The sequence below is a fragment of the Camelina sativa genome, chromosome 14 (genome assembly GCF_030686135.1).
Source record: "Camelina sativa cultivar CO46 ecotype springtype chromosome 14, ASM3068613v1".
Taxonomy (NCBI): Eukaryota; Viridiplantae; Streptophyta; class Magnoliopsida; order Brassicales; family Brassicaceae; genus Camelina; species Camelina sativa.
The window spans coordinates 30,829,579-30,840,704 of record NC_141893.1 but is presented as its reverse complement, the minus strand read 5'-3'; the positions used below and the strand labels follow the sequence as shown (position 1 = coordinate 30,840,704).

Below are 11,126 nucleotides of genomic sequence, written 5' to 3'. Positions count from 1 at the left end.
TTTCTTACGTGTCATGCAGGTATAGATTTCTTCCAGGCTTGACATAAATCTTATTTGACTCTTGTATGTCAGGGTTGGTTGGGGAGGATCTCGACAGTCCGAAATCAGCCAGTTTCGCTTCAAAGTTTTCGTCTAGTAGGATATTTGTCGGCTTAACATATCTGTGAAGGAATCGCAACTCGCTATGCAAATACTCTAGACCTGTGAAAGCACTCTACAAAAATATCAGTTTCCGTCATGAATGAAAAACTCTGTTTCAATCACTGCAGCAATAAGTTACCTTGTGCTACTCCGATGATGATTTTTAACCTGCTTTCCCAGCTTAGGACATTACCAAACTTCCCTGTTACATCGAAAGCAAATGCGGTTATCTTTTACAACTTGAAGACAAGACTAAAACTAAAATGTGGTTCATACCAGATAGTTGATCTTTCAAGTCCCCATTTGCCACGTATTCATAGATTAGTGCCAAGTGCTCACCATCATCGCAGTACCCAATGAGGCTCACCAAGTTTTTGTGACGAACTTTTACAAAATTATGAACCTGATAAACCAAGAAAACGTTCAACTGATGATATCTATATTTTTTTTTTCAGGGAAGGAATAATCTAGTTTACTACCTCTTTGGTAAACTGTTCAATGTTATAGATGGAGGCTCGGTTTAGCATCTTTACTGCTACTTGTTGCTTGTTTAAAACTCCATGATAAACTACACCAAACCCTCCTTTGCCGTGAACTCTATTGAACTTGTTGGTCATCTTTTTATCCTCGGCATACGTGTAACTATTGGCTGGAATGTACACATATGGTTCATATTCAATAGTGGAATCGTCTCCGTCTGCATAACCTACATAGAAAAGTTGGGTAAAAATGGTTAAGAAAACGAAAGGTACTGCAGGATATAAGTTCCTAAATGTTTTGATCTTTGTGCATTCTGACAGAAACCAAGGATGTGTAAAAAGGTTTTCTCTGTTTTATTGCTTCAAACCCTAAGAGTATTTATACATACAGAAGTTTTAACCTAGCGTATCTACGTATATGGACATAAGTATAACCTTTATAAGATTAGGCAATATATATATATATATATAAGATATACTCATATCTTAACATATCACAATACCCCCCTCACGTTGGAGCATGAAGGTCACAAATGCCCAACTTGGTTTTAAAAACATCAAATTCCTTCTGACCAAGGGCTTTGGTCATGATGTCCGCGAGTTGATGATCAGTAGAGACGTGACGAGTGACAATCGTGCCACGCTTGATTTCATCTCGAACAAAATGACAGTCCACTTCCAAGTACTTTGTGCGTTCATGAAAAACCGGATTGGCGGCCAAATGTATCGCAGCCAAACTGTCACAGTGAACCCGAATAGGTTCCTTGTGGTGCACGCCGAACGAGTTAAGAAGAGATTTCAACCAAAGTACCTCACGGACAGTGTAGGACAGAGCTCTATACTTAGCCTCTGTCGAAGATAATGAGACTGTTTGTTGCTTGCTTGTCTTCCAAGACAGTGGAGAGTCACCAAGTTGAATAAAGTAACCCGTAAGAGAGCGTCGTGTGATGGGACGACCCGCATGATCTGAATCGCACCATACACTTAATTTCAAAGAAACGCCGGATCGTAATAAGATACCTTGTCTAGGACTGTGTTTGAGGTATCAAACAACACGGAGAGCAGCATCCCAATGAGCATGTTTTGGATGCTGCATAAACTGAGTCAAGATATGAATAGAGTAAGAGAGGTCTGGTCGAGTGGCACTGAGGTATATCAGTCGACCCACTAAGCGGCGATATCGAGCAGGATCAGGAATAGTATCGCCCTTTGCCAAGGTAAGTTTGTGATTTTGGTCTAACGGGAAAGCGACGGGTTGAACACCAAAGAGACCCGTCTCGGCAATGATATCCATAGCGTACTTGCGTTGACATATGTATATGCCGGAAGGATTCCCTGTAACTTCGATGCCCAAAAAATATCTCAAGATACCATGATCTTTCATGTGAAACTTGGAGCTGAGATAGTCTTTAAAGTTGGAGACAAGTGATGGAGAGCTACCCGAGAGAATGAGATCATCAACATAAACCAAAACATGGAGGCGAGTTTCACCATGAACATAAGTAAACAAAGAGTAGTCAGTAGTCTCTTGCAAGAAACCATACTCCAAAAGAGCAGTACTTAACTTTTCAAACCAACATCGAGGAGCCTGACGCAAGCCATAGAGTGACTTATGCAACCGACATACCATGTTCTTATCAGACGTACGAAAACCCGGTGGGAGTTGCATGTAAACTTCTTCAGCCAAGTCACCATGGAGGAAAGCATTGTGAACATCCATTTGATGTATTTCCCAATCCTGAGCAGCTGAAAACTCTAAGAACATACGAACTGTTGTCATCTTTGCAACCGGTGCAAAGGTGTCAGTGAAGTCAGTTCCTGCGATTTGTTTGTTGCCAAGAGCGACCAATCTAGCCTTGTAACGTTCGAGAGTTCCGTCTGCGTTGTATTTAAGACGAAAAACCCATTTACAGCCAATTGCTTTCTTGCCTTGCAGTAGAGTACCAACTGTCCATGTCCCAAGTTCTTCAAGAGAATCGATTTCAGAACCAACAACATTCCGCCAATTTTCATCCAAGATGGCTTGAGAATAATGCTTCGGTTCATGAGCAGAGGTGATTGTGAGAATGTACTCTTGATGTTTCTTGGAGAATCGACAACTAGAGGTATAGTCCGACATTGGATACTTACAGTCGCTGGAACTGAGGGTGGTTTTAGTTGCAAGATGCAAAACGTAATCAGCAAGCTTAGTAGGAAGCTTCCGCTGTCGATGGCCGAATCCCAGTTTTTCAACCTCTGGAGAAACGACTGGAGATAGTTCATTACTTTGCTGTGTGACCTTTGATGGTGATATAGGGGAGGAGGGAGAAACAATGAGAGGAGAAGAGTCGGATGAGACTGCAGGTTGAGATGAAGAGGAGACCTCAAAAATATCATCATCAAATTCATCGAAAGCATTGACGTTGTCGGTGTCAAATGCGGTGAGATCGAATGGCAAATGGGTATCAACAACAAGTGGAGAATCCGATGAGGTTGCAGATGGAGAAGCAGAGTTTGCAGGAAGCGGAGTAGAGAGAGAGGATGAGTTTGAAGAAGAGGGCAGAGATTGCTCTGCATTTTCTTTGACTAGGGGTGGAACGTGTATAATTTCTGGGGAGATAGAAGCCGGCGAAGGAACAGAATCCTCATTTTCTGGAGATAGCAGAGGGAGCATCGAAGAAGAAAAAGAAATATCTTCGTTATTTGGTGAAACTTTAGAGTACGGGAACTCTGTTTCACAAAAAACCACATCACGTGAGATAGAAACTTTCCCAGTTTCAATATCATAAACACGCCATCCCTTTTTACCAAAAGGGTAGCCAAGAAAGACTGATTTCTTGCTTCTAGGAGCGAATTTATCGCCTTGCTGATGTTGGTTATGGACATAACATAAACAACCGAAAGTACGGAGATGCAACAGAGGTGGTGGCCGTTGATAAAGCATTTCAAATGGTGTTTTTGCCGTGCAGCACCTTGGATGGAGTTCTATTTATCAAATATCCAGCAGCCAGAATGCATTCACCCCACAATTCAATAGGTAAAGAAGCTTGAAATCGTAGAGCCCGAGCAACATTGAGAATATGGCGATGTTTTCTTTCAACTCTTCCATTTTGTTGAGGAGTTCCAACACATATGTCTCATGTATGATTCCCTGTTCTTGGAAGAATTTTTGCAAACATATAAACTCACTGCCATTGTCGCTCCTTATGGTTTTCAATTTTGTGTTGAATTGTCTTTCGACAAGAGCAATGAAATTCTTTAAGCGTTGGGGAGCTGAAGCTTTGTTTGGAAGCAAGTAAGTCCATACTGCTCTAGAGTAGTCATCGACAATTGTTAGAAAATACTTGGAGCCGCAAATAGATGTTGTGCGATAAGGCCCCCAAAGATCACAATGAACTAGTTGAAAAACAGATGTTGTTTTATTCAAACTTGTTGGAAATACATCTTTGGTCTGCTTAGCTCGTATGCAGATCTCACAGGATTTAAAATCAAAACTACTAGAGTTACTAAAACCAGAAATAGGTAATGAACTAAGAACTTGAGGAGATGGGTGTCCTAAGCGCCTATGCCACATTTCAGAGGAGACTTGACTCGTGTGTGTTGCAGCCGCTACAGCATCCATTCCCTTATAAAAATACAGACCATCCTTTTCCTCAGCTCTCCCAATCAGCATCCCTGTGGTGCGCTCCTGAATATCACACAACTCATCAGTAATCAGGAACACACAACGTCTATCTCGGGTCAGCTGAGATACAGAAATCAAATGACACTGCAAACTGTCCACAAAAAACACATCCTGTAGACTTAAAGAAGAGCCTAATTGCACTGTCCCTTTCTTAGTGGAGAGAGTGAAACGACCATCAGGCAGTTTGGTGTGCATAGGAGACATATCAGTGACTGCAGTAAGATAGCTCAAGGTGCCTGTCATGTGATGAGAGGCGCCTGTATCAACAATCCAAGAGTTTAAGAAATACGTACCAGTAAGGTGAACACCATGAGTCTTTTCTCTTTCAGCTAAAAGTGTTTTCAGAGATCCCCACTCGGAGTCTGAAAGACCAATTAGCCCCATCTGATCAGCACTTGGTGAAGCCGAAGTAGTCAACACTGAAGATGGCGTTGAGAGATGATTTGCACGTGCAGGTGCGGTAGTACGGCCCGACTTAGGAGTAGGAAGGATTCCTTGTTGTGACGGTGCTCCAGCTGTAGGACGAGCACGATCTCCCCAGTCCCCACCATGGTGGATATCCAATTTTTCGAAAGCATTGATCAGTAGAGTGTCCTGTGCGATTACACAAAGCACACTTACTTGTTCTGTTTCTGGGATCAACAAAACTTTTGTGTTGTGTTGAAGATTGAACAACAAAACTCATCCCGTCCATTCGTTCTTCAAGTATGCGACTAGTCATCTTTGCTTCTTCGTCTTGAGTCAGTGCGTTGTATGCTTCGTCAAGACTTGGAAATGGCACTCGTGACAACAGTGCCGATTTGACGTGACCAAATACAGCTTCATCAAGTCCCATGAGGAATTGATGAACTTTGTCTTCTTCACGTTGCTTTTCAACTTCAACCATTGTTTTGGCGTGTTGATAATCTTTCATGGAAGTCAACAGTTGCGTGAGCTTCCCGTAATATGCCTCTATGGCCATGCCTTTTTGGCGGCAAGTAGCGAGTTCAGCCTTCAATCTCTGAACTCTCTGTCCTTTTTTAACGGAAAAACGGCGTTTGATGTGATCCCATAACTCAGATGCAATCTCGCAGTGTGAGATATTGGATCTGATCGACTCGTGTATGGTGAGTTTTATCCACGAGATGACAAGAGCGTTGTTTGCACTCCAATCATCAAAATCTTCAGAATCTTCACCCGGAAGAGATATGGTTCCATCTGCAAATCCAAACTTCTTTCGTGCTTTGAGTGCAAGCCTGAGGTTGTTGGCCCATTCGTCGTAATTTGGACCACGCAACAGCGGTTGAGATATCACAAAACCAGGGTTATCGCCGCTTGACAAGTCATACGGCGAGATCGTTCTTCTTGTGATGACTGTTCTGTTTTGAGACAGAGTAGAACCCTCTGTTTCATCACTAGGTTTAAGGTTTTTCCCTGTTGCAGAAAATTCAGCCATCGTTCAGTAGAGAACTTGTGTCGAGAAGAGATACGACAGCAAAGAAAAGGAAGAGAGAAGACAGTCAAAGGATCGAACAAGCCGTTTTTTGTATATGGCTTATTTGCTCTGATACCATGACAGAAACCAAGGATGTGTAAAAAGGTTTTATTTGTTTTATTGCTTCAAACCCTAAGAGTATTTATACATACAGAAGTTTTAACCTAGCGTATCTACGTATATGGACATAAGTATAACCTTTATAAGATTAGGCAATATATATATATATATATGTATAAGATATACTCATATCTTTAACATATCACAATACATTCGACATACAGCAAATGAACTTAGAAACGAAACGCCTCAGGCCTGTCACTTCCGTGAGTTCCGTCATCGTCTCGATTGCAAACTGGTTTATCTGTTTATCAGAAACAGTTCATGGCCATGAACACACAAAAGAGCATAAGAACTTTTGCTAGTCAACTCTAAGACAATGTCAACTTCTCGGGTGGGTCAACTTCTTACGCGTTTCCACTCTAGATATAAAACAACTTTTATCTATTTCAAATGTTCCGTCAAGATGATATAAAGTATAAACATCTGGATATCAAAATCTTGAAATTGGGCTGGTCAACTGCCATCATCATCACCTAGAATGCAGCTGGCTCATCCATTACTTAGGGAAAACATCATAGCTAAAATTCAAAAGAGCACAAGTCAACTTTTAAGACAATGTCAACTTCCGTTTTTTCTTTGGTTTGACTAAGACAAAAAGCTCTGTTCATTTGGGTTCTTTTCTCTGTATTAGTTGATGAAACATATACTTGTTTTTCCATGCTCATACACCCTCACATAAGATAATGATGCCTGAATTAAAGTGTACGCTATGGGCTGTCCAAAGCATTTATGATCTCCCATTGCAAAGCGGCTATTGAAGCTTTTGATTGGCCATGGTACTGCGCAGTTTCTAATACACAGCTTGTTTCTCAAGTCTTGAAGTGTGTTCTTATAAGTTGAGATCGAGGAAACCTAACTTGATTGCAGGAGCGATTGCTAACCCTTGGTGGTCCGGTAAGGAAAGCCAGATTTGTGACAAAGCTAGATGTTCAGAGCATCCTTGTTATTGTAATAATGTGGATTATGTGCATGCTAACTAATTTTTACTACCCTGCCTATTAACTAACTATTCACTATTGATTGTTTTGATCATGTTGCAGTAATCAAATTCAGTTCTCTATACAGTATACACCAATGGTCTGGACACTAACTACCAAGTACTAAAACATTAATTTTGTGTATATATAAAATAATATTGATCTGAATCACAACTCAATGTTTCTACAAGCCACAAGCTTTTTTTTTTTTGTGAGCATAGAAGATAAAGTCAACACTCATGTGTCTTCCAAGTCTTCTACACCAAAAACAAGATAAGAGGGAAGAAGCCATCAGCAAAGTTGGCCCAATCACACACCTGGCAACACTATATCTTCATGAGGCCATGCTTTTACCACAACCAAACGTGTGGCTTCCATTTCTTGAGGCCAAGAGAATGGAGAACATCAGAATGTATCGATAATCCGACCTTGAATAAAGCGAGTTTCTTCAGATCATAAAGATGGGTCTGTAGGATTGTGTGCTTCGATGTCAACATGCTGGATTCCAGGGACAAGCTCTTGGATCTCTTTCTCTAACCGGTCTACTTCGCTTCCTAAAGCCGTGACAACTTCCTCACCTGCAACAGATTACTCAGTATATTTTTCAAGCTTGGAAATTAAATATGACAAATCCAGAAGTAGAACTTGACATTTGCGTACCGTAGTTTGACATAATCTTGAGCATTGCAGAATCATCTCCTTTCTTTGCGGCCTCCCGGAACTGAGTAAATACACCATCAATATTCAGAAATCTTGAAGTAACTAAACAACAGTATTTAACTAATGGTAGTTAACAGATTGTTCATCAGCTAAAAGGACACAACTAGTAGATAAAAGCTGCAAATATAGTTACCAGTTTGGCCCACTCTTCACGCCCAGTTCTCTTCAGATAGTTTTGAACAACCATCTGCCCGTTGAAATCTGTTTGAATATAGCAATTAATACAGTGCCCAATGTAATCACTCAAGGAGTCCGGATAGAATGATCTTCACTCGCTAAGATTTTGCCTGTCGTTCATATTTTCAAGTATAGGGAAACAATCCAGTTCTTTGAGAGCAATAAACAGTTCAAAATACTCACCTATTTCAGCTTTAAATCTGAAGGATCCAGGACCAATCACTTCACTTTTGCAATCATATAAGGCATCTACAACCTACACAACAAAATATTCAATACTGAGCCCACCTCTATATGCGTCATTGTCGTTATATATGAGATTTCCAAGTTATGATAAGCAGAATTTATACCGTGTCATTCCTTAAAAACTTAAGAACTTTACTCATGTCTTGATCATCCATTGCTCTTCCAATCAAGGCATGTCGGTTTCGTTGAATGAGAAATATAGCAACCTAGTAGAATTCATACTTTTGGTTTAGATATGTAGTATAGAGTGATAAAGAACAAATTAAGGAGAGCACAAACATACCATTCCAAGTAAATTTCCAACTACAATTGACCCTATAGGATCATAAATAGGATTTCCTGTCATCCTAACAGCAACAAGAGATGCAGCAGCAATTGCCAAACCTGCCACTGCAGCGCCATCCTGTGCATTTACAATAGTTACTAACGGAAAAATAAGAGCATAATACAGTTTAGCAGTGTTTTATAATAATTCACTCCAACAATATTCCATAAATCTGTTTCTATATATGTTCAAATCAGGTCCAAGCTATAAAGTAATAATACCTCAGTCATAACAGCAACAGAAGTAGGATCATGACCACGCCATATATAGTCTCTTATGGTCATGCCTTCTTGAGCAGCTCCTTTTTTAACAGACTGAATCGCAACAAGAAGCGAAGCACCTTTACGAAATACAGATTAACAAACAATATTCAGCATGTAGGCTTGAAACATAGCTAGACCAACTTCAAGAAAGGTACACATAACAAAGAGGCAGAAAGATCAGGAAAAGTTGATACCTTCAATTACAAAAGAACCACCAATTACCAAAGCAGCATATTCCATATTCGGAGGTGGCTGAGAAAGATTGTCAGAATTGATTAGCAACCAAGAAAATGTATGAGGAGTATTTAACAACCAAAAAGATCATATAGAACCAATTACCGAAGAAGTCCACAAGTTCTGCACTCCATTGACTATGGTAGCACCAGACCCAAGGCAAAAGATGCCAACAGCAGATATCAAGGACCATACAAATCTTTCTTTTGAGTAACCATAGCTGAGCAAAGTAAAAAGTTTGGTCTAAGGATTTCTTCAAACAAGAGAAAGCTGTTCTGTCATAGAGTATACAAGATTTACTAGAGAGACTCACGGATGAAGAGCATCTGGCGCACGCCTTGAGCTACTGAGCCCATAAGCAAGAAGTGCCTACAACATCAATATGTATCAGTTTTTCTACACCCAATAATAGTCAATATATAAAACTGGACAGAAAAGCATAACAGCAACAAACCTGGTTAGCGAAATCAGCGACGGAGTGAACTACTTCAGCCATTATGACATGGCTAGAACTTGTCCACCAAACCCCAAACTTGAGCGAAAACACGAGGAAGTTGCACCATAGTGCAGTAGTGACAGCTCTTTGACTGCAAAATGTTCACGGAAGCATAACTCAGGAGTTAACACCCAATAAAGATATAGCTAGAGGGCTTCACTAGAGAAGGACATCAGGTAGATGGAAGAAGTTCTCTTCTCATGACCTCCCTTGGCTAACTCAATGAACATCACCAACTATTAAAGCACAACAAAGGCTATGAAACTGAACCCAAAACAGAAGATAACTAACCAAAAAAGAAGATACTAGAATGAATTTTCATGATTATACATGTAATAACAGATAAAAATTTCCAGTTTTGGAACCCAAATTACCAGTAAACAAAATGTAGTTAGCTAACGGGGGAAGCCAATATAAACTTTGTAAACCACACATACACAACTTGATCAGCGAAGTAGACTACTCACATTACAAGAAAACAGTAATGAATGAGTCTCTTTACCTGTGTTGATCACTTATCTCAATTCTCTTCACTTGTTTCGCCCGAGTGAAGAAACCTGTACACGAAGCAAACCCATAAACAAAATTCTCCAAACTAATAAGTAATCCCAAACAATACAAAAAAAAAAAAATGAAGACTTTAGGTCAAGGAAGACAAGGAGAAGACATACTCCGGTGAGAGGAGTAGGAATCAATCAAAGGAGTATCCGTATCGAGAGAAACAGAACATCGCACACCAACAAGACCTTTGTCTGAACAATTGGTGGAGAGAAAGCCTCTTAAATGAGGATTTGAACGGATAAGAGAAGTAAAACTCCGATGAGTATCTACAACGAACCCATCGTGCTTCTTCTCGTCGAACAACGAGAAGAAGTGAAGTGAGCCGCCGACACTTCTTGCTCTGCTGTAATAACCTTTTCCTGGAGAATGAAGGAGGCGAGACAAAATCCGATGCGTTGATTGCATTTCAGAGTCTTAATAAGAGCATGCAAAGATTGGGTTTTTCTTTTTTCTCCGGGGAAAATAACAGATTCCCAAAAAAGGAGAAAGCTTTTTGCTTTGTCCCGAAGTATTGAGATTCTTTGTAAATTGGGAAAGAAAGAGAAATGTGAAGAAGAAAGAAAAAACAGTTTTTGAGTTCGTTCGTGGTAAAGTATTTTCACGGTGATAGGGCTCGGCGGAGGAGGTCTCTTCTCTGCGTGTTGTCCATGTAGTTGAGGAAGACGAGCACACACACAAAAAAAGATCTTTCTTTTTTATTTTTCTTATTTTTTTTTTTAATTCTGGAAAAACATCCTATTTTTCATGAAAAAAATAAAGTGAATTTTAATACCAAAATTATAGAAAATCAAAATATCTTGAAGATATTATAATGTTTTTTTTGTCGACAAAGATTATAAGAATTTTCTACTTTGTACCATTTCTTCCCAAAGCTTAGTTCAGAAATTAATCAATAAAGAAAATTATAATGTTATTTTAAGACTTATAAAACTGGTAAAGACGAAAAAGTCAAAAATATATTACAATAAAAATCAAACTATGACAAACAAAATTCTAGATTTTCATGATAAGATGACATAATTCTGAGATTTTTTTATTTAAAAAAACAAGTATGGAATAAAAAATATCTTTCACCAATTCTATGTAAAAATCTTTTATGCCATTTGAAAACAAAGGAGCAGTCACAGTCGCACTGAACCATATTTGTTTTCGCCCTTTTTTCTTTTTTTTTGGCGATTTCCTTTGGCTAATATAATATCACAAGCCTTTTGTTTTCTTGTATTTCAGTTAAAAAAGTTTGACTTTA

The 11,126-nt window shown here is 39.5% G+C and overlaps 1 protein-coding gene and 1 pseudogene across 2 annotated transcripts; both read right to left on the bottom strand.

Annotated features, from left to right (window-relative positions):
• Positions 1-3,591: 3,591 nt before the first annotated feature.
• Positions 3,592-6,180, bottom strand: LOC147928838 (uncharacterized; annotated as a pseudogene). The gene is made up of 2 exons (XR_015580831.1): positions 6,041-6,180; positions 3,592-5,697 (listed from the first exon to the last, which is right to left on the bottom strand). The product of XR_015580831.1 is annotated as an uncharacterized LOC147928838 (transcript).
• A 799-nt stretch (positions 6,181-6,979) lies between these two features.
• LOC104742677 (metal tolerance protein C4) lies at positions 6,980-10,991 on the bottom strand. Its single transcript, XM_010463694.3, has 13 exons — positions 9,991-10,991; positions 9,822-9,876; positions 9,278-9,410; positions 9,137-9,192; positions 8,929-9,043; positions 8,784-8,841; positions 8,548-8,666; positions 8,285-8,404; positions 8,106-8,207; positions 7,939-8,011; positions 7,712-7,779; positions 7,519-7,579; positions 6,980-7,436 (listed from the first exon to the last, which is right to left on the bottom strand). Exons 1-13 carry the CDS (start codon positions 10,283-10,285, stop codon positions 7,312-7,314), a joined length of 1,380 nt encoding a protein of 459 aa, XP_010461996.2. The 5' UTR covers positions 10,286-10,991; the 3' UTR covers positions 6,980-7,311.
• Positions 10,992-11,126: the final 135 nt, after the last annotated feature.